The 23,988-nt window shown below is 37.4% G+C and overlaps 1 protein-coding gene and 1 long non-coding RNA gene across 10 annotated transcripts in view; one reads left to right on the forward strand and one right to left on the reverse strand.

The window, feature by feature from the left end:
- MBIP (MAP3K12 binding inhibitory protein 1) lies at positions 1–15,899 on the reverse strand. Of its 3 annotated transcripts, none has more exons than XM_017829459.1 (9): positions 15,762–15,899; positions 11,387–11,506; positions 9,437–9,658; positions 9,233–9,329; positions 7,738–7,803; positions 5,953–6,105; positions 3,384–3,481; positions 2,100–2,138; positions 1–950 (listed from the first exon to the last, which is right to left on the reverse strand). In XM_017829459.1, the coding sequence occupies exons 1-9, from the start codon at positions 15,876–15,878 to the stop codon at positions 843–845; spliced, it is 1,020 nt and encodes a 339-aa protein (XP_017684948.1). In that variant the 5' UTR covers positions 15,879–15,899; the 3' UTR covers positions 1–842. The 3 variants fall into 3 exon arrangements, with proteins under 3 accessions (XP_017684948.1, XP_017684947.1, XP_017684949.1); XM_017829458.1 differs by having other exon boundaries at positions 1–953; XM_017829460.1 differs by lacking the exon at positions 3,384–3,481 and having other exon boundaries at positions 816–953.
- LOC108504452 overlaps positions 15,480–23,988 on the forward strand; it is a 17,671-nt gene continuing 9,162 nt past the window's right edge. For 3 of the 7 annotated variants that reach the window (XR_001877108.1, XR_001877109.1, XR_001877114.1), the window contains exons 1-4: positions 15,480–15,695; positions 17,052–17,243; positions 17,806–22,734; positions 23,331–23,383. This is a non-coding gene — a long non-coding RNA (uncharacterized LOC108504452). Of the gene's footprint in view, positions 15,696–16,015; positions 16,294–17,051; positions 17,244–17,805; positions 22,735–23,330; positions 23,384–23,988 lie in introns of those variants that run through there. The other 4 variants (XR_001877112.1, XR_001877110.1, XR_001877111.1 and 1 more) reach the window with 3 other exon arrangements.

Consider the following 23,988-nt stretch of genomic DNA (forward strand, 5'->3'; position numbering starts at 1 on the left):
TTGTATAAATAAAAAATGGTTTATTAAAACAAACAAACAAAAATAAAGTGTCACAACAAAATCACACTGCAGTGTGTGGGCAAAGGTCTGACTTTAAACTACATAGCCAGCATCCATGATTCAAAAGTCATGTAAGCATGCAAATGGAAGGGAAGCTGGTGCCTTGCTGGCATGCTCCTCAAAATCTCCCATCTTTAGAACATATTGAATTTGTTAGCAGGGTATGAAGTTTGAATTCACACAGAACACTGAGGAAGTGAAGAACACTTGTTTTTATTTACATATATAGTATTTCCATAACCACCTGTCAAACAAATGCAATTTGTTGCATTTCTAACAGCAGTGAAAATGGTGACAAATTCAGGAAAAAAAATGCAGGTAAGTATGCATGCTGCAAGATTTTTTGTAATTTTTTTTTCCCCGAGACAGTTTATTTCTGAGGAAAGACTTAATTTTATTTCACAACTCTATGCAAACTACTTAGGTGAAAAGTACTCAAAAGACAGCACTTTTAAACATTTAGTCATAAAGAATTACACGAGAGACATAGCTTTTGTATGCAGGTTGAGACTTTCCACACACAAACAGTGCTGCAATCCTCCTTTATAACAGAAGGGAATGGATTATTAGAATGATATTCCTGAAACATTCTTCATTTTAAAGTCACTTTTTTATTAATAAGAATGCTTTTAAATGAGTTATTCTGAAAGAAAGCTTTCAAGATCATCCAAATGGAGCTTATATGCATACTTTGTCTTCATTGCTAAAATCATCCCCAAAGCACACTACCCAGGTCTATGGTTTATGTGTAAAGCACGGTGAAGATTCTGAAAAGACTTTTTTTATCGAAGAAGCTGCTCAGCCTCCTTGGACTTGCTTTCTTTTGTTTTCCTCAGTAATGCCTGTTTTATAGCATTAATCTTTTCATCAAGTTCAGCCAATGAATAGTTCTGCTAAAAGAACAAAATAAAAATCACAATCATTTACATCTTTTACTTGCTAGAGAAGTGGCCTAGCACTTGATACTTGAGGTCACTGCATATTGCATTAAGTGACAGAAATACTTTTGCAGAATTGTCTGAATCTAGTCTGGCTATTTAAACCTGAAAAAAAAGAATGTAAACTTAGAAGAAACAGACAGTCCTAATCAGAGACTGATTGATATAGCCATGTTATTTCTGTTAGACGTTTGTTTAATCTGCTCATAAAAAAACCAAGAAATCCTTTGATGTTAAAGCACCAGATGAGACTATAGATCTCATGGAACTTGGGTTTTACAGCTGAAGGGTTTTTTCCTATTGTCCAACATCAAGCTCCTCTGTGCCCACTTAACCTGACAATCTTTCGATGTCTTCTTACACAAACTGGTCATCATCCTTTATATAAAAATATTTCATCCTATGCAGGATTTTTTTCCTCATATAAACAAGCCTAGTTCCTCAATTCTCAGATGCCCCACATCCCATTCTAAGCATTGTCCCCAGTCTCTCTGTCTCCAAGTGTGATGGCTAGTAGCAGACAGCGTTTCAGCCATGGTCCCACTTGCACCAAGGACAACTTCTCTCTTGTGGTCTAAGGTACACAGTTAATGCATTCTCTTATGTGATGGTGTTGTGAAAATGGCAAGTCTTACTGACTTAGGTTAGTATCTGCTACAATGCTGGGTCCTTCTGCAATACTTTTGCTGAGCCAGCCATTTCTACTTTTGTCTCTTCATAAACCAATAAATCAAATTGAAAAATAATTTTTAAAATCAACATAAACCATTAAGCCACAAAACAAAACCAGAAGGCATTACTGATCAGAATACAGAAACTGCTTGTTACTCCCAGCTTGATTCACATCATTACAGATTTTTTTATTCTGTCATCCTTCTAACCCGTGAAAACACCAACTTACCCTAACAGAGATTCTTAGAAGACTCATTTCATTGTAACACCTATTACCTTTCTGATTCTTTCCCTCCTTCTTTGCCAGCAAACTATCCAATACTGATGCAGCTATTTCTGAGAACTCAGATATTTGCTTGGTAGAACTTCTGCTTACTTTTCGCTCCAAACATCTTAAACTTAAGATAAACAAAAGTTAACGGCACTTACATGGGGAGGTTGAACCTTTCTCCTCTTGCCAGAACAGCTCTGAAGAAAAGACATAATCAAAACATACTTAATGTTGCACTAACAGAGGACCACAAATAATTCTGTAACAACATTGACAAGAGTCTTTAAAGTAAAGAAAAAACACTGACTGCCATTCCATGGATTAAAGAAATCTTTTTTATAATTAAGTACTTTGGATCATGAGAAATACTACTGGAGAAAAGTCAGAACCTGTTCAAGCTTCTCCATGCTTGGCAGTCAACAGCTATCAATTTAACTGAAGCTTCCTTCAGACAGAATTGAGCTTTTTGAAATATTTATGCAAAACTTTAGATAAAATATACTAATTACTGTGCAACACTACTATTGACACCATCACCAATTTTTCTCCAAACCTCACTCTAGAAAAGACTCAAAGCACTTTCCATAGAAATTTCAGCTTATGAAAGTGTACGTTTTAACTTATGGTTTTCAACAACTTGAAGGAATAGCCTCACAAATTAAGAACTTTATTGACCTCCAATACAGATTAAAAAATGAAACAAATTTATAATATTGCCATTTATTTTTATTGCCAACTCTTCTTTGGCTGGTCTCAAGGGAGAAGATATAAATTAAAATATGATCAACAGTAAGAGAGATATTCCTACTGTTACATGTGGAAAGAAGAGCAAGACAACTGACAAGAAATTTCTACAGTCAAGTAGAGCCTAACGTAGTAACGACTAATGTTCTCTTTGTCCTAATATACTTCGGTGAGTGAAGGTTAAGGTGTACTATTCAGAACTCTGCCTGAACACCAGAAACAAAGAAATCTAAGTCATAGAATCACATGAATCCTTTTGGAAGTTATTCACATAGCTGATTGTTAATAATTAGATCACATACAGAAGCCCAGAAGATTTCAGCTGATTTAAGCCATTAATGATTTGTATCAAAATCAAAACTTCAGTCAATTTTCTTGACATAAGAAACACTTCAGATTTTAGGGCAGAGGGGAGAAATCCAACCTCTGAGATATATTTCTCACAAATTATTTCAGCTTGAGTGGCTGCAATTTTTTCCCCCAACACATAATATTTTCTTTGGAATGAGAAATTAGGTAGACATGAATATGAACTTGACTAGATGGTCCACATGTAATGTAGCCACTACATCAAGCCAGAGTTGTCTATCAAAAGTGTCTGCCCTCTGACTCCTTAAGTTTTTCTCTGTACATGAAAGATTTAAGCATAAAAGGCCCAAATGCATTTAGGTATGCCAAAAGGTGAGAGAATTTCTTACTACAGATTGAAAATATTCAGGAGACAGTCCTTCCAGCTCAAGGATTTTATCTTCAAGCTTCTTAATTCTCTGATAAATGTCTCTTGGTACCGGGCCACCTAAATGCATCAGTACAAATGCAAAGAAATCAGGAAAAGCTCTTGAGTAACTTTTTAAACTAAAAATTGCAAATTTGACGTGAATTCTTCAAGACCAGCTATCAATCAGTAGCTGAAACAAAATAAATGGATGGGATAATAAAAAAGAAGGATAATTAGTATAATTCAGGGTAAAACCTAATTGATAAGCCAGTGGCAGCCAGTGAAGGCAATAAGACAACTTCAGCATTTGGCTGAAGTATGTCTGAAAAGGTCCCTACAACAACTAATAATCAGTCTTACAATGCATTGGTCATACATGAAATGTTACCACTTCAAAACTGACAGCAGCATTAGAGAGGGCAGATGGGATGGCAGAGCACACATGAATTCAGCGCTGATATCTAAGATTGTTCTGAAAGAAACCTATCTCTACTGGACATCAGAGGTTAGAGGACAGGTATGAGTTGTGCTTGACAAAAAACAGCATTTGCCTGGCTATAGGTGGGAGAACAGAGATGGGGAACGTGTGTGTCAAGTGGAATAAAAGAGCTTTGGGGGACCAAAAAAAAAAAAACCACAAAAACCCCCAACCCCCCCCACAAAAACCCAACCAAACAAAAAAACCCCAACCCACAACACCACAAAGACAACAGCAACAAAAAACCCATCTCAACCCATTTGCTGTTTTCATCTATACTACAGGAGCTTGGGCTTATCAAAAAGATCAGTCTTTGCAAGCATCTTACTTACACTACACAGTATTTAATAAACTGAAATAACTGTTTATTACAAGTGCTGGCTATTCCAATTAGAATGACAGTCTGGTTCTGAACACTGACAACCAAAGCCATAGCAAACTTTTACTTCTTGTCGCCCATTTTCCTCTCTTTCTGGGTCTTTTAGACAAGACAATTCTATTCCACAAACTACTGAAATAAGCATTAATGTTTGTGGGGTTTTAGTCATTCACCTATTTTGTCCCTTCAGAGAAACAATTTTTCAGGTAGCTTCCCTCCTTCAGTTCTGCTCTCTACTCAACACTCAGCAGCTACTAATTAAATTGGCTAACCTCTCACTCTTAATATTGCTTTCTCTTAGTGTAAAGGGAAAAGAGCACTGCTAGCACTAGAAGAAGCTGTTCTGAAAAACAGCAGATGAGTCAAGATTAACTCTTCTGTTGCCAGAAACAAAAATTGGTGAGCAGGTAGGTGAGGCATGTTACCTGCTCAGATTAATACTTTTTCCACAGCTGCTGGGATAAGCATCAAATAATCTTGAGACCTTCCCCATGAATGCTGATTTGGACAGGAGTTGAGTTGGTATTGCACGCTTTCACTTTCTTACCCTATACTGTAGTTAAGCTGACCTCTTCCTTCAAACAAAATTATCTATCATCTTTTATAGGCACAATGTGGAAGCAATGACCCCTCCTTAACTACCTCCAGTCATTATCCCCAATGCACATGAACTGCAAAGCTACCACACATTGCCACCCTAATACTGGTCAGCCACTTTCAAATTCTATTTCCATTCACAAAAGCCAGCTTATTTTTCAGACAGCTATACAGCTAAGCATGAAGCTCTCACTGCTGCCTCAACTGTATCTAGGCATATCCTACTCTCCTTGCTGCCAGAGGACTTTTAATACAGTACATATTCAGAGGAATCTAGTAATCTAGTGAATGTTCATCATATTCCTAGAGAATGGATTGGCATCTATTCAGTATTCAAAAGACAAAAAAAGTCAAGTGTGCTTGCAGTGTGATGTGTAGAAATTTCACTTTACTAGATGAAGATCTGGGCTTTTGTCCTGTTTTGTAAACAATTTTCAAGAAAAATACAAATTCCTTCTTGATAAGTGCCTCATTGATTTATAATATAAAAAACTGGGGCTGTGGTGAGGAAAGCAACTACCTAAAACATGTCAGTAGCCTGGTGGCTATGGCATTTATTTTAGTGAAAGGTGTGGACTCACGTTTGCATGGCTAAAGGGAAGTACTGACAACAAGCTTCCCAGATTCTGGGAAATAAGCTTTACACTTAATTATTTTAAGAATCATCCACTGTTAGGAAAGGTTTTCAGTTGTCCTCTGGGTTGATTCTGTCCCCAGGACATGTTGTCCATGAAGCAGCACTGAGACCTAACCTCAGCTTTTCCTGTTCAGTGGGTCCAGTCAGGACAACTCCAGTGGCTATGAAGAACCCCTACCACCAAATATTCCACGTTGTTTTAAATCCTGTTCTGAAGTGCCTCTCTCATTTGCCACCACATAAAGTGTACATTCACTAACTCAGCATCCCAATTTGGGCTTAAACCTGGGTTCCATTTTGGGCATAGGATTGTTGCACTTGGGGTGACTAAACCCTTCAGTGGATCTACCCACTGGTTTACAGTAAAAATTTTCATAGACATGCCCAGTTTTACCATAGTAATGATAACTGTAGTATAAACTGGCATACCAATGTCAAAATTAAAACACGATACAAACCTGTTTGTAACCGTAAGTGCGCTTCAATGTTTTGCAATCTCTCCTCAACAGCTTGGTTTCCACAATCATGCATGGGTAGGCTGGCTTTGTGACTAGACCTAAGTGCTCCTTCAGACCTAGTCTGAGGTCCGTATGTATTTACTACCCTAGAAACTAGGTCAAGAGAACACAAATTTCACATATGAAACATATATATAACTAAAAGAATCAAAATATTCAAACATAAAAACCTATGTTAAATCAATTTCACACAAATCTCTCATACGAAAGGTCCCACATGCATTAAGATCAAAAGTTGAAGTAAAAGTATTTTCCTACTTTTTGCATGAGCAACTAAAGAAGACAAAAATCTAGGACTTCACATACGCAAACTAAATGATTTACTCATACATTCATGTAGAATAGCAGTACCAAGAATTTGTCATCAGCTGCTGATAAATAGCAGAAACCTTGATATCTATGTCAGCAGTTGTACATGTGAGCTGTTATGAATGCAAAGAAGAGGCCAGACCAAATATTACAGGAAGCATCATAAATACATGAAGACACGGAGAGGTAAACAACCAGAAGAACCAGTATGAACCTCAACAAGGAAGTTCACTTCTAATCTTTGTTATTTGAGTAAAAGCTTTAGTGACTCTACAGCTGATTCTTTTACCCATGCTGAGCCATGTCTTCATCAGATGATTTTGATCACTTCTCTTTAAGTCGCAGTCATTTCTTAAGTCCTTCCTGATAAAACTACTGCAGTGTACTGTAGACTTAAAGACTTTGTTGGCAGTTCCAGACACTGAAGCACGCACACACACACACACACCTTCTTACTCAGTATTTCATGAAGGCCACATGCTACATTCTTGCTTTAGTTTATGCTGGTTTTACTTCCAATTCCTTTCTATTCTATGTCTATTTATGTTTCAGTTATGAACGGTTCCTTGAAGCGCAAACTAGCACTCAGTTTAAAAAACTGACTAGTGAAAGAGCTTCTTAGTGAAAGATTCTAAAATCAAACTCACTTTCCCATCTCCCTCTTAACTCACCAGACCTTTCAATACCTATCATTGTGCTTCACAGTATTATTCTGAATTATATAATTCAGAATAATTAACTGGTTTTTAGAACCAATATCAAGTGGATAACTGAATACTATCTCTCTCAAAAGAGAGACAAGAGTTACTTTCATTCTCATTTTGGGTATTTTTTTTTTGTTTTTAGACAGGGTAACTTGTGTACACCTAGAGAGCAGCAGATGGACAAGCAATATTTTATACATAACTTCTGTTGGACAACCATTTCTATACTATCTACTCCTTTCAAAAAGTTAGTGCAGTGGTAAACTTGTTCCCCAGTCTGTCACTTCCCATAAACCTATGTCTTGGAACTTTCACTGTGTCCCAAAACTATTTTCTATTTCAATACATTATACCAACTAATGAAGAATAGAAGATAATTCTATTTAATTTCCATTCCTTAACTGAACTGCTGGCTTCATCTTTGAAGAAAAGCTAAGAATTGTTCAGCTTCTCTGTCCTGCTCTATCTTTTGCACATTTCCTTTCATACAATGAAAATAGACTATTTTGTTTTGGTCTTTAGCACCTAAGCATTAGTTTAGTGAAGCAGATATGGGATTGAAAACCTTGGAGGCATAACTGAAGATGTAAAATTATTCACCAGAGTCAAAAATCAATACATTTGCATTATACAAAAAGTTCTGAAGTCAAAAATTCATCAATGCTATTATATCTGGACAATTAATAAAATGGGTATTAGAAGAGTTGCTTACCCTTTATATGGCTTTTAAATCCAGGGTAGGGTGTGAAAATTGCATCTGTTCTGGCACAGCTATTTTCTAAATAAATAATAATATAGAAAATGAGGTCTTAATTATGTATTAATTATTTATTTATTTTGTATTTTACAAATCTAATTAAAATGTTTCAGACAATAAAAACATTAGAAATACTTCATTCATTCTATAAACACTTGCCCATTAATAGTTTCATACACTTGCATGGACCTACTGGTTTTAATTGGATAAGTCTCTCATATAAATGTATGCACACACGTACATAGTAGTTTACTGGATCAGGACTAAATTTACTTGATTCTTACTTCTCACTGTGTTTCTCTGTAACTTATTTCTTTCTTCCTGTAGAAGCCTTTTTCCTGCTTACCAGTGTTATTTTGGTTTTATGCCCTTTTCTGAAACTGTTCTCGTATTTTTAGACTGATATAGTGTACTCATCAGCATTCTTTTTTAAGTCTTCCTGCATTTATTCTGATGCCTGTGATTTATTGCATTTGTTTAGCCATAAAAACCTACAGTAGAGACCATCTCAGTTTATTCTAATGTTTACATTTTAAACTCTGCTCATATACACTAAAGCTTTACATGTATTTTATTTATTATGTCTGCACATACCAAGAAAGATCTTATAATTTCTTCTGTACATAACTAACAATTTTAAGAATCAGTATTTTACTATCTAGCATATTCTACTAGACTTCAGATGTCATTTGAATTCCAAGTAACATTCAAGGAATTACTCTCCTGGAAGCTTATGGAACAATACACATTGATCTCTAAGAGCATAAGTACATTACAGAGACAATGCACATCTGGGTTCACAGGTACTTAGAAAATGTCTCCATACCACTTATGTATCTAAAAGTGTCTTCACTTTTAAGATGCATTTGCCTACAGGGTTACTGATTGTGTAAATGGAATCCAGCCTACTAGATGGATTTAAGATTGTTTGGTTACAGATACAGCCAATTGTACCAGTTGGTGTATGTAAAACAACAACAGCATGAGCAATGTTAAAAGAAAAAAGTTTTTTTAAGTAGCTAGTAACTCAGATTGATTGTAAAAATAGTTCTTTGTAATTTAACTAGCATTAACTTCAGTTGGAATATGCAATTCACAAGACATTTCTGAATTGCAATTCCATTTACTTTGGAGGAACACCTAGTTAAGCACCGGGAACAATTGCTACAAAATCATCTGATCTAAGATAGAAAGTCTTAAAATGAACACAATAATAGCTATAATCTTTCTGTATGAGATGCATTAAATATTGTCATCCAGTGACTACTTTCTTTGTTTTTCTGACAACTGCAGTGCACATGCAAGTTCCTAATTTTAAAACAAAGTTACTCATAAAAGAAAGTTCAGTTTTAAATATAGATCAGTGCTTTTGAAAATAAAAAAATTATTACAGAAAAAAACCCACACAACTTAAATTGCTATGAAGATTAAAGTCTGGCTAGCCAGTTACCTTGATTACAATCAATAACATTGCAAAATTCCCTGACATTATTTTCATTGATCTCAGCTTGTTTCCTCTCGATGAAGGCTGATATCCGCCTGTCAATCTGCAGGTAATAAACATGATGGCATATATCTACTTCATTCTTTAAATTTAAAATTTAGAAAGATTTTTTTTTGCTTGTTTGTTTTTAAATTTAGGTAAATCACTTACTTCTGCTTTTCCAGCTTTTATTTGGACCACCTCTGGATCATAATGAATACGAGTATCCTTCAGATCTCCCAAGTCATAACTTGGATACTTTTCTTCAGTCTGACAGTTACCATCATAAACATCTGAACTTGTTTCACAGGTTTGGTTTTCTGGTTTACCTGCGGGTTCAACATGGCCTATATTTTCCTCTTTAATCAAAGCCTGGAGTTTTTCTAAAAGAGGCTGAACAAAGAAAACTGTATGTTAGGGTTAAAAAAAATAAAAGCCAAAAAATCCTATAAAAACAAAAAGCCGAGTACTACCACAATTTCCAAACCAGACCAACAGAAATAATTTTTGGGAATTACAACATCTTCCTCTAATGGAGTACAGTAATAAGAGTAGAAAAAAAGCCTTCCAAATACTGTGCACACCATGATTCTGACCTTTTTGACCTGTGTCTTTTAGAGATTTGTAGAGGAAAACTCCCAAATTTCTGTGACAATCAGTCTGTACTCCCCTGTTACTAGCTGAATCAAAGCTTCAATCGCTGGCATCATCGCCACTTAATTAACATGTCATTCAAATGCTTACTCAGAACAGTAAGGCTTAGTACTTTTTCCTCCTTAACATGAAAGCCAGTGCTTTTACACTGTAAAGCCTTTACTTTATCACCACAGCACTAGGTTCTCCACTTGAAACCACAGTTGCCCAACTGAATGAGAGAACACAGACATGAAATATGTAGGCATTATCCCGAACACATGCTTTGCTTGACACGGTTGATTATCTACTTAGGTCATGAAATTAAATGAGAGAATGCACTGACATTTGTAGTGGCAAAAATGCTTATTCTACTGCACTAACTCTTACACGTGATGTAATAACAAAACCTCAGTACATATATATGCCACTGCCTCTTTTTTAATTTTTATTAGTTTCACCTAATCTGAATACCACAGCTTTATTTTCTCTCTAGTAATTATTTTATGTTTTTAAAGACAACATGATTTTTACCAGTCATGTTTCCTTACATGGAATCAAATTCCTACTTGCAGTGTTTTGACAGCTAGATGTAAATTTTACTTGCTTTTATCTTGCATATTTTCTCTTTCTGTTCATCACACCAAAGATTTGGTGGATGTCTGGAAAACAAAGGGCCTTTCTTTTACGTACAGACAAGCAAATACAGAAACTTCCTTTCTCATCCTCTCAGTACTACTCACCCGAAATAACTCATTGACTAGCTGAAGCAAAATACTGGTATTCAAATCCCCATCTTTTACTTATGAAATCCCCATCTTTTACATATCAAAGTCAAACACTGTTCAGTTACTAGCTGACAAACTGCTAACCCTCCCTGCCATGCAACTAAATTACACGTACTTTTAGCAGGGTAGGAAAGTTTCAAATAGTTAAAAGAAATGACAGTAATGGTGACTGGCTACTTGGCAAGATGAGACATTAATGTCAAAGAAATTACTCTTTAAAAAAAAAAAAACCCTACACTGAAAATATATTTAATTGCAGTAAGACACTCCAGGATGTGTCATGCTGGGATAATGCCACTTCTTGAACCACTGAAAGCACTCTATGAGCCTCAAAACTCACCCAACGCATGGAATCATTATCATAGCATGACACACACCTGCCGTGTCTTATTGCTTAATTATAACCCACCATAGATGGAAATGTATCACATTTACAATGCAAGTCTAGAAATCAATGAGGCTGCATTTATTCAGCCTGCTCACCTACAGTGGCTATTCTCAACACTAATCTGAAAAATCCGTAAGCATGAGTACCTATGGAGTATAGTGGAATCCCAAGCATTTAATACTTTTGCATTCCTCTTTTGTTGAACAGAGCAATGTAAAATCAAAATTACTAAAATTTTACAGTTTAGATATATAACTACTTTCAGTTGTTGATCACTTTTGTCAAGTCAAATGCGTCCCATGAAATATTTACCTGTAAACATAAAATATGCTGCTGAAGTGCACTAAAGAGCAATGCTGGCTGAAGTGCTGATGTGCTCTGAAGCTTGCTCCAATCGATTACAACTTTCACAATATCGTCTCCGAGGTTAAACTTCAACAGGGCAAAACAAACACAATAAAAAATTATGTTATCTGTATCAACATCACAGAACTATACAAGACTACTACAAGACAACAATTATGCTCCGTCTCATATAGACCCACACCCTTTTTATATGAGGACAGTGGAAAGGTTTGATATTAATTATAGTCCAAGCAGCTGTCGTGGTATTTGTAGAGTATATTCAAAAATTAAAAATTCCTTACTAACTCATCATATAGTCATTGTATTAATCTGGTCCTTAGCTTTATTCAATTAATTATTGTACAAAAACATACCATTTATGTTGATCACTTGTACCTACTTCTAACAGACGCTAGCACCACCAGTAGGAAGAAACATGTATCCAGGATGGCAATCTCCTGTATGTTCATGTATTTTCTTCAGAGATTTGTAAGACTATCTATGCCTGCATGACCAATGTCTTGATGTGGCACTATGCCACATTCTTGAATTTTTTACTTGCTGCAAATCCAAAGGAAGCTTTGCATTAAAAATATGTGTATAAAGATAAATATTTAAAAAATCTCATGGTTAAACAAACTCTAGACTACACAACACCACTACCAAATCCATTTCCAAACCACACTATTTTCCTGTATATGCATTTGGATCAAAATAACAATTGCCACAGTCTATTCTCTTTACCAAGGAATTGTAATGTTTAACTCCCAAAGCAATAAACACATATAGTGAATCTGAAGTTTTATTTAAAAGAACTACATATCTTCTATAAGATAAAAATAAACTTTTGCTTTCTAATACAAAGCCAATTGTCAATGATCACTAATTAACTACACACATTCATTCACACCCACCTTCACCATTTTTGTTATACTTAAACTCTTCAAGATCTTGAAGTAATGAGCACTTTGATTTCTTAAAGCCAAGTAGGTTTTTCTTCAAACAAACATTCTGCAAATGATCCCCAAATTCTAAATACAGATAAAATTCTTGTTCAAAATCAAGAGGAACTACAGGTACTCTGCTTGCCACACTGAATTCCCAATTTATATGCATATTTGTATGTCTATCCCTCACTCCTCCTTCCATTAAAAAAGGGGTTGTGGGTGAAATGGAAAAAGGTACCTCAGGAAGATGACAAAAGTGACCTTGAACTTATGCTCTAAAGACATCTACCTTCTAACAGCATCAAATATTACGGATGAGAACATAGAATGCATATGCATTTGTTTCCTGAATCCACTGCAGAGTACAAGGAAACAATGGGAAATGAATACAAGACTGCCTCCATCATTCTGAAGGAAAAGCTGTGGATGATAAGTTGTTCCACATGAGTTATCACAATTTTGTATGTAAAGAACTATAAGCCTGAGCCTTCCTTCTTTAGTCAAAGATCAGCCTTTTTAAATCCAGCAGTAGTTCCCAAATTACATAGCAAACAAGAAAGTCTGACTAGATATATAATGTATTTTAGACAATTTTCACACAAATTATTATTCCTGTTTAGTACTTAAGCTACATAGGATGTAAAAAAGTAATGTTTTAGGAAATAATATTTTTGAATACCTTTCAAAATCAAGAATGTATTTAGAATTTAGGAGAAACAAAATTTACTTTAGGAATTAAGCCATTGTGTGTATGTCATCATCTGAAACATGTATTCTCCACAGAGTTTCTACAGTAACATCTCCTATATGCTCTATTACAGACCACTGTCAGGGTAAAAAAGGTGCAGCTGTAAGTTGTCGTAGTGAAACAAAACAGAAGTCCTACTGCAATTTCCTAATAGGCCCCCTTTTTCAAAAAGAATCAGCTGATGTGTGCCTTCATATCATAGTGTGCCATTACTGTCCAGGTGGTTCAATGTCCAAAACCTTCAGAACTTCTGACTTCAAATAATTTAGAGGCCAGTAACATTTTCAACTCACAGACACTGTTTTTAAATACAATTAAAGAATAAACCCCTCCTCCATCCAAACAAGTTGCCAGTACAACAGAGTAAGTTCTCGGTGTTTCACGTCCTTATACCTATTAGAACTGTGACAAACAGGTTTATAAAGTCAGTGTTTTGATAACTTTAAGGCCTTTGTCTGTTTATAACTCCACAGCCTATTCTGCAGCCATTTACAGGATTGTAAATCATTCCAGCTCTTTGAAATCTGTTTTATGAAAAACACTGTCACTAGAGTTTTAAAGAACTTTTCAGGATCAGCCATATTGGTTTTATGAGTTTTTATTCTCAGAAGTCCTCCCAGTCACTGTGCTGCAATTGATTGCCCTAGTAAAAAAATTACTGCACCAGAAATATTCCTGTTTACAATCCAACCTGCTAGCATAAATCCAACCTTAACTACTATGACAGACCACAAACTGTGACTGCTAAGAATCTGGCACATGCTCACTCATCTCTATAAAAGAAAAATGGGGAATCCGTACTTTCAGTTAAAAATGCAAGACAGATTGCTAGAGTCAGTAAGTGGGTAAAACACCACAGTTAAATCTAACTCAGGTGCTGGCAGAAAGCGTGTAGCTCAACAGCTGGAAAGGATCTTGACTGAGCAATTAAAGTGACTTTCCCAGCTAAGATGGAGCAACCAGCCCCTTATAGTTCAGTGCAATGGACAGTAAGATGGGAAATAAGACACTCCAAACACCAACGAAGACCGTAACTACTGGAACTCTACTGAGGGGATGCAGCAACTCTAAACTGGTCTCTCACAACTGTCCACGCACACCCAGTTATTTTTAAAAATCACTAAGCTCTCTCCAGTGACATGCTACCTGTACAGCAAATTTTGGAGAACAAGTAAGCTACTGAAGAAAAGAGAGAAAGTAAGAGCATTTAATGTAGTTTTGAAAACAATCAATTAAACTTGTGATGAGTACCCTGGTTAAGAGCTTAGGAAACTTTCTCATTAGTCTTCTTTGTGGTTTTCATAAATACAAGAGTTCCATCTTTTCACTAACATTAATGTTGTAAGTACAATACTATGAATAACAGTATTACATCTAGATAAACTGACATTCACTAGTTCTTCACTGGTCACATTTAGAATTTTCACCAGGAAGAATTATGGGGCATTTCATCCTCACTACATAACTAGTTTTCATGTCTCTGTGTATGATTATCAAGTTGTTTAGCACTGCACTCCTATTCAAAAGCTAGGGTAGTTTTTAACCACTTCAGAGATAGGAAAACTAAGACTCTTACTACTTAGTGCCTGAATTTTCAAGCCCGTAATTTGGGATGCTGTTTGTTTGAAAACTGAGACAATTACTAGCAGATTTGGAGGTGAGAAGCAAATATAATACAGAGTTCTACACAGACAAGAGGTGAAATACTCTAAAAATTAATTTCAGGTCAGCTAGCAGCTACTACCAAACTGCCTCTGTATCTAAGAGTCCATTTCTGAGTAGTTCTGTTACATAAACATACATTAAGTTACACTAGCTCCTGCAGATATAGCTCATCATCTGGTCCCAAACTTCTAGAGTGCTAATTTTTGAAGCAAGAGTATACTTCTACCGCCTTCAGAGAACTACATATATGTTTCCACAGTGGAAAATAAATTAATCTGTAAGTTATTTATAGTAATAGTTGTTACTAAAACCTTCTCCTGATAAGGACCTCCCACCACTACTGTAACATCTGTTAAATAATTCATAGCCATTACTCAACCTAAAGTAGGTGTTTCAACTTAAGTACCATAGAGCAAAGCTCCTTTAAAAATTCTGACCCACTGAGATGCACTGTTTGTTTCACAGTATGTTATTACCAAGGCAGGGCTAACTTCAATCTCCTGATCCCTTACACACAGTAAGCTTTCAGCAGCGTTTCAATTCAGAATCGCTGAATGTGAAGATACAGCAATTAGGCAGACTGCAGTATCCCACGGGAGAGATCATCCGCCAAACTACTGATTGACACGAAACGTCCCGTCACTACGAGGCAAAGGCACGGCCCCGGCTGTGAGAGCGCAGCAGCAGTACCCTTCCGCCCTAGGCTGCCCGGGCCGGGACGGAAGGAGGGGGAGGCCGCCGGCACCGCCTCCCCGGCAGTCACGCTCCTGCGGGCGGGCGCGAACAACCGCCAGGAGCGAGGCCGCTCCCTGGTTTGTAGCAGACTTGTGTCCTCTACAGCGCCGCAGTCTGTTCCTGGAGCCCGGGAGGGCCCCGCAGGCCGGACACAAGCAAGAGCTCGGGCCCCCGAAAAGAGGTGAGGTGAGCTGGGCGCGGCGCCAGCCCCGCCTCGAGCCTCCCCCTCCGCCCGGTCCGCACTCACCTGCCCCGCCAGCCCGGCCAGGCAGCGCAGAGCGCTGCTCGCTACCTCGGAGGCCGCGAGGTCCGTGTCCGGAGCGCTGCTGCCGGGCGGGAACGGGCCGGGCGCCGCCGCCGCCATAACGCCGGGCCGGGCTTGGTCGCCGTCGCGCCGCGATGACGGACCCTGCCGCTGGCCCCGCCCCGAGCGCTGATGGACAGGCGCGGCAGCCAATCGGGAGGGCTCTCCGGCGGATCGGCGCAGGGCGCGGGCTGGAGTCCTCCTGCGCCGTGCCCGACCGTGCCGGGGCACCTTGGTCCCGCACACCCCGCTTTGCCCCAGGGCTTCATCCTGCCCTGCAGCAGGCTCGCCGGAGCCGTCAGCGCGGGCCCTTGTCAGGCACGCTCATAGGAGGACAACAAGTGTTTATTTAAGTGCGTCAGATTGCTGCCCTTGCTTCAGCTGTGTTTTTCTGGATACACCTTCGCTATTTTTTGTTCTTCAAAGATCTGACTCTTCTGGTTACAGCAGGGCTGTTTTTAAATCAGGCTACGAGGTTTGTCAGAGTACTCTGATTATGGGGATTGCAAAATTGCGTTCCCTGTAAGATGGTCTTAATTCTTTCCTAAAACAGTGTAGTGCTGACAAAGATTTTCTACCTGATGCTTCTTTTGATACCCTAATTTTACTCCTTTAACCTTCATACTAATTCCTGTTCTCTGACACCCCCCCCCAATATCTTTTATTCCATTGGAAAATGGTAAGTGCTGTTGTATATACAAGTGTTAAAACATTCTTAAATAAAAATGTTAGAAAGGCAGATAATTTTTTGACAGTTATTTTAGGTGTTACTTTAAAGGCATTTCCCTATAAAGTATCCAGATAAGACTTACCTAAATTTAATGAAAATAAATCCCACTAAACTGAAGGCATTCAGCAACAGCAGTTGGCACAATATTTCAGAAGACTTGAGTAGATCCGGCCCTGCTCAATTCCAGAGGAAAATAAGTTCCAAAGAGGACTTCAGTGTTAATGATTACAAATATATTTCATGGAGAGCTGCAGTTAGCAAGAATATTTTACCTAAGGTGAGCTAGATGGCATTTAGCTGGATTCAGTTGATGAGAACCATTCTTTGGGTTCAGAAATGCTTACAGCAGAATGTGTTCATGAGTTGGAAGCTCGGAAATATATAGCAATTTACTTAATTCTTTCAAAGATACTGTTTTTGTCTAATGACAACATCTTGAAATATGAATATGTAAGTCAATTAAGATAAATTGTGAAATTTTGTTTCACATTTCTGTGCAACAGTGTTAACTCCAGCTCATGGTCAAGCCGTGACTGCTTCAGCCTGCCCTACCTCTTGCAGTTTTGGCTCCGGACAGGCAGCTGAAACAACTCCGCAAAATGTAATCATCTCATTTGGATCAAATTATGAAGCTTTCAGAAAAAGGGAAAATACATTGTCCTTCCCCCACCAGCACTACAACAATGAATAAAGGTGTAAGTAATTTGCTGGACATGATTCAAAGAAACCTCCGCCAATCTGAAAAGCACCTTTATTACGGCCGGGGAATGCAAAGGGGCAGGTGTTCTCCCCAGTGCACTCCCCCGAGCCAAGAAATCACATAGCCTTTTATACAGTTTGAAAGTAGCAAGCTCAAAGTTATCTTTACACACACTCTTTTTGCAGTCTTTCTTATCTAAATAGACACTTAGTTTTACCTCCTATTCTTACCATTATAGAGTAGTTACGTAAAGTTTTATCACTTCAAACAGTTACAGGTTAATACGCATGCACTCCTTTGCAGTTTGTTTTATCTAAATAGACACTTAGTTTTACCTCCTATTCTTACCATTATAGAGTAGTTACGTAAAGTTTTATCACTTCAAGCAGTTTCAGGTTCCCCACCCCTCTCTACGTGCTAAAAAGCCTTCCCCCTTCTCTAAGCTTTTTATCTCAATTGCCCACAGTTCGGTCAGAGACTTGTAAGCAGTTTTACATTTTGCAAAGTCACACCTTCATAGCTAAATATCTAATATTTTATTTCATTCTCTATTTCAGACAGAACAGAATACGGAGCATAAATGTATCAACCTGGCATTGTTTGTTGCTTCTGTGTCAGAGGAGACAGTTTGCCCTGGTTGATTTCCCCATGACCTGCAAAGATGGAGCAAGTCCAGGCATTTGAATCGAATTTTAACTTCAAGTGATGAATGCTCAGCTACCTGATAAATTCCACTTTTGGATGCAGCTTTCCTGGAGTGATAAGCAGATGTGTGCCTACTTTAGCAGCGAGCATGTGTAGCTTTCTTAGTTGAGTGACCTAAGATCTTTCCTTTGCTTTTGAGCACATTATCTTTACATCTACAAGAGGTTGTTTTGGGGTACAAAACATTTCAAGTGAAAAATACATAGATAAGCATATAAATGTCAGAAAGATACTGGAGGTTATGTTGCCAAATACTCAGAAATACGAGGGAGATTGAGTGAATGTGGACGATAACAAGTGACCATGGAGGCAATACATGGTTATTTATTCAGTGATAATTACAAGAGTAAACAAAAGACCGTGAAGTAGTCTGTAGAGTTGTTGATGTCCTCCTATTATTTACCAAGCAAAAACTAGATCTCAGTCTTCTTCCTATTGATAGCAAATACCTTCTCCTAGAGAAAGAGTAACAATTCCCATGGGTAAAGATTTCCTTCCTACTTTCACTGTCTCAGAAGACCTTGATCTGGGTTGTGGCTGCTGACTGGATAAATTCAGTATCGTCTGAAACATCACAGATTAAATTATGCAATGCATTATGCAAACATGAACAGAAGTAATCCAAAGTAATATAAGAGATTGGGAAAATGAGAGCATGTGAGAAAATGAGAATAGGGAAAGAACGTGGAAATACAGCTAAGACAGAATATGTTAAATGTTCATGTCTAATGGAAGAGACAGGCCAGAGCAGAATGGTTCCAAAAGATGATTGTATGCTCACTGCATGTAGTGCATGGTAAAAATGAATGCACTTGCAATTGCTTCTGGCAGTAAAGCTGGCCACAGTAAATCCAGGCCTCCCATAAAGACAGAGGAAATTATATGGCATGCTTACTAAAGCTGGTGAAACAATAAAACATTGGAAGCTCTCATTGCTGGAAAGATACTGGCAATTTGGAATGAATTTATAGGAAACTGGCAAGAAGTGGATTGCCAGAGATAGAGATACTTGTTTAGAAGGAATCAGAAGATTTAAATATGTCTAACTTGGCAGTAATGTCCAGCTATTTTAATAATGTGACTACCAAAGGAGGGAATAATCTGCAATTGCTTTCAACATTCAAGGGTAGAGTTATCATGATAATATTAAATCTTCTGCAGCTTTGATCCCTGAAATGGATCAAAGGCCTATAAAAGCTTCTCCAGCTAAAACCACCGTGAAAAATATAAGCAGGAAACCATTAAGTTCTTAAATAGCAAATATTGTTGTTGGATTGAAATGATTTTCTTTTGATTTTGGACTATTACTTCTTTTTATTTGGTTTGTAGAATGATAAGCACATACACCTCTTTCCAACTCTAGGTGCCTTTAAACGCTTTAAAATCACAGAAAACTTCAGTAAATTGACACAAGTTCTGTTTGCTGGTCACCACTGTCATAACTGCTAGCACTATTTCTTCTGCTGAATATTACATTACCATAATTTCTGAACTCATACTTTAATTTTGTCCCTATCAGCCAAATAAAGGCAGGTGCTTTGCAGAATATATCAGTGGTTGAAGCTTGTTGTGCTCAAGAGCGAAGTGCTAAGCTAAGGAGGCTGTGTAATGTATAAGCAGATTTTTCTCCTGAATTGAAAAACTTGTGCTGTGTACTTCTGGTTACATCAGCTGTAGCACAGAGAAAGGTAAAAAGGCAATGCTTCAGAAAAAAAACTTTAACTGAAATAATTTGGAGCTTCAAAGTTAAAGACAATACCCTGAATTCTGCCCAGAGCCCCAGGCAAGTGGTGCAGCTTGACACCAACTGCTGTAAATGTATTTGTCCTTAATATTCAGATTATCAATGCTGCTTTAAATTATCTCAGTTTATAAACAGAAAATTGGTAGTATCCTACTCATTGGTTTAAAATGGGACATGACCAGGTCCCTCCAAAATAAAAGCTTTTATTTATTTTTCCAAGCATTAATTTCAGAATTAAGAGCACTTCTGTTGCTTCCCAGGTACCCAGGAAAAGGTATTGCTCCCACCGAATTTATGGATCCTGGTTCAACACGATACTTAAGCTGGTGCCTAATTTTAGGTACTAGCCAGCTGTAAAAAACTCAGCCTGCTTCCTTAAAATGTACTCGTGTGCTTATTAACTTCATCAGATAACGCTCTGAATTGCAAATCTAATTCTCCAATAGGAGCTGCATTTTTTCAAAGCAAATGTCTTTGCTGAATTTTGGTGTTTCTCTCACTCTGTCAAAATTTAGAAAGCCCTGTTCAGACAGGATTGGAATGGGATTTGTATGAAATGTCCTGTGGGAAATACAGCTATGATGTTAAAGGAAAAAACCCTGAACCCATAAGTATCATATATATATATATATATATATACATACTTCAATAATTTGTTTCTTCCTAACATCCATGTTGCTGTTGCCCAAATTCTGTTTAGTGTCCTTATCCTGACATGAACATAGACCCATGGCCCTTCCTTTCTGAATTCTTTTACCCTCGAGATTTTCTAATACTGTTCCATGCTTTGCCATACTTTATTTTTCATGTTTTTGTTTAGTAATTTTACACCATATTTAAATTTTATCTACCTCCCTGCCCCCCCCTTTCTTGGTGCCATATGCAGATAAGATTGATTCTCTCTGCACAAAAGTCTTCAGTTCAGTTATATAATTTGGGATCGAGAACTGACCCCTGCTGCAAGTCCCAGCTCAACAGCTCTTCTTAGAAGTCAGCAAACTGTTATTATAATTATTCTGTCTTCACAAATTCCAGACTTCTATAGCTACTTTGAAAGATTTGAATATAAACCTCCTTCCTATCATTCTTTGTGAGACTATCACATGAAAATGTAGAAGGTATCTTGCAGAGTAGGTGTCCGTGCTCACAGTGTTTCCCCTGTCTGTAAAGTGTCAATAATTTGACGCACGCAATGTGAAATTGAGCACTCACACCTGAAGACAGTCTAAAATGTAATAACTTTCCATTGCATTAATATGCACGGGCCTCACATATTATATATTTAACTCAGGTTTAACAGGACACTTGAAAATCTATATTTAACAGGGAAACAGGAATATAGCATATTTATTTCAGAGAAAATTTAACTTTCGGGATTCCTTGATTACTGAGTACTTGATTTTAAAAGATGTAGCTTGCATCTTTATTAGTATAACTTGACTATTATTTTAAAATAAATAATGGTAATAGTTGCTTTGGAATATTTTAAAAAGGGTTCTTCAACTATGCTATGTACAAGCTTTTCACAAAGGTGCGAGCCAGGTCTTTTTCTAAATATTACCGTTTTCCTACCCTTTTCTGTGGAACAGTTGCACTGCTCAAATTTAAATTTATCTCATGCTTCAACAGTTCAGCTTATAAATTTCTGTACCCCGTAGCTGGACAGTTATCATCTAATAGATCACATCTGTCATTATTGGTCTGATCAGTCCTTCTGTGTCCTAGTAGGCTCCCCCATTGACTTGAGGAACCAGATCTGTATCTGCTTTAGATATGAGATTCATGGACTGATAGTTGAAATTAGGGACCTGTATTATGTAGTTGAGTTGAGCCTCTCAAAATAGCCATAAGGAGTTCATATATCCATATGGCAAAGTAAGATAGGTAGCTGAATCCTTTAAGCTTAAACTTATGAATCTGTACAAGTAATGTACAAATAATGCCCTTTTGGGATATAAAGTAACTACAAAGTTATTTGAATGATCTCATTTGTATTATAGTAAATGAACAAAGGATTACACTCATCTTTACATTGTCAGTATTTTTCTAATGCAGAAGAGGCATTTGTTAATAGGGAATATGGAGTCTTTGACATTTTGGGTCCCAATCCTTCAGTGAAGCTAGTCATGCACCTGCTTATTTGTGCACAAATCATTCTAATGAATTCTAAAGGACTATTCATGTGCATAAAGCTAAGCCTGTGTGTAAAAGCCTTTGCAAGACTGGGCCTAGGTTGTAAGTTTGATAATGACCTGAGACTGATTCAGCAGAGAAAAAACAGTCCTTTTAAAAAGTTGAGGAGTGTAACTCCAGCTCAGCTGAACAGGTATGGGCAGTGCTAAAAGACAAAACTCTAAAAACTGATCAAGAAAAAATGGGAAGAGATATAAATCTTTTTTTAATTTATATTTTATAATACTGCATTTTACCTTAATCTTATTAATTCTTGGCTGCATTTTATTTTCATTATGGCTATGAATTCGATTTGAATAACTTTATGTCAGGAGCTTAGAAATTTCCTGTTTTAATTTCATGCATATAGATATATACATATATATAGCCTGTGTGGAAGAGTAGATCCACTTAGAGAATGGTAGCTGTGAGAAATCATAACTAGACTCTTCAGGAAATTTTTGCTTAAGGAGAAGTCAAGACATCAACACTGTTTCAGAAAGAAGTGTACAGAAGAGCTTTGTGCACTTATTTGTTTGTACCATGCAATATTCTGCCTTCTGCTGCATTTTGTGCTGCACTGCAGCAGTTTATGTTCTCAGAGACAGCACAACACCTGCAGGAGCCTCCGAACAACATCAGGGGAATTCCAGTCATTGTGACGCATCTCCTGAAACCATTTTCTAGATATTCCTTCCATGAGTTGCTTCCATCAGGAACTTCCATAGAATTTGGTAAAGACTTTTCATGTGTTTAATATTAAACACACAGGCAGTGCTACTGAAAGTACCATGAAAAATAAATGAAATTACTTAAATATAAACTGAGTTCCTGCTTGGGCCTATGGTGTTTGGCATTTGATATGGTGAGTGTATGAAATAGGCATCTTTATGCACAAGAAATGTTTTCCTTTGCATATAGCTAACTGTTGTCTTAACACGATCTGTTCACTGGTAAAATAGTCACTCTACTCAGTGGCCTTTAGGTAACGCTGGCTATGAAATGACACTTGTTTGTTAGGCTCACTAAGTTAAACTTGATAAAAAAAGAGGGAAAGTGTCTTTGTCCTGCAGCTTAATCACTTTTATTCACACTAAATATCAAAAAAATTTCAGTTTCCTCAGTTAAAGGATGAATTTAATAGCTCAGCTGGGTGAAGAGAGCAGATTAGGCATAGACAAACCATACCAAAGCTGCAGTGGGTGAAGGTGATAGCCCGGAGACCACCACTGCTGACTTTATTCTAGTTGTTGGCCTTGGGGACATGACAGATCTTTTGCTGTTTGATGCAGGAAAAAGAAGGAACAAGGTACATCTTATAAGGCATGGTTCTCCTTTACTAACCTTTTAAATTATTATTTAAGTGAAGATTGAAGTTATGGAGTTGGAGAGTATTTTGCTGTTTTATAATTTAGCAGTTCAGGCTGAAGTTTCCTTTATGTTCTTTCTGGCTTTATACAGGCAGCCTAGAAGATGGACATTTGACAGGCCACAATAGACTGCTCCTTTCCCAGGTATCTCCTGCTTGTTTCCTTTATCTGTGAATAGGAAATGGCTTAAAGGCACCTGTGTTATGAAGGTCCCAGGGGCAGCTGCCTGACTAGTGAATGCCTGATTATGTGTTAACATGCTTTGTCAGATATTGGCAGAATCTGTTCTCTTCTTTTGCCTTTTCAGCAAGGGTACCATTGACAGACTGGCTACCCATTTATAGAAATGTTGTCCATCAAACTGTGAGGAAGGACAATGGTGTTTTTCTGTGACCAGTGACTGTGGGAAACTTTTCTTTGGCTATTCAGGCAATTTTTGTAGCTTGCTCTGAAGAGGAGAGACTGATGAGTGCAAAAAGTACAATTAAGCAAAGCCAGACTTCAATTGAAGGCTGTAGTGTAGTCTGCTTGTTCTCATTTTTTATTTGGAAAAAAATCTATGGGTTTTCACGTTGCTGTGTGGCATTCAGCGGGGGGCTATTACAATCCTAAATTTTTTTTCTAGACCACCTAATTCTAAGTAAAAATTAAATGTAATGAGAGCCACTTGGAGTTCTGAATATTTTAAAGCATAATTCCCACAGAAGGGATTCGACCTAAACTGTGGAGAGCATCAGTTGGCTAATTAT

The sequence above is a fragment of the Lepidothrix coronata genome, unplaced genomic scaffold (genome assembly GCF_001604755.1).
Source record: "Lepidothrix coronata isolate B3197 unplaced genomic scaffold, Lepidothrix_coronata-1.0 Scaffold164, whole genome shotgun sequence".
Classification (NCBI taxonomy): domain Eukaryota; kingdom Metazoa; phylum Chordata; class Aves; order Passeriformes; family Pipridae; genus Lepidothrix; species Lepidothrix coronata.

What these genes read in the sequence shown, in the direction of transcription:
- MBIP (XM_017829458.1), bottom strand. Translation starts at nt 15,878, where the DNA reads ATGGCGGCGGCGGCGCCCGGCCCGTTCCCGCCCGGCAGCAGCGCTCCG. An exon ending in TGGCCGGGCTGGCGGGGCAG is followed by an intron (nt 11,507 to 15,761) that starts GTGAGTGCGGAC and finishes GCCCTGTTGAAG; the next exon opens with TTTAACCTCGGAGACGATAT. An exon ending in CTGAATATTTTCAATCTGTA is followed by an intron (nt 2,139 to 3,383) that starts GTAAGAAATTCT and finishes TCTTTTCTTCAG; the next exon opens with AGCTGTTCTGGCAAGAGGAG.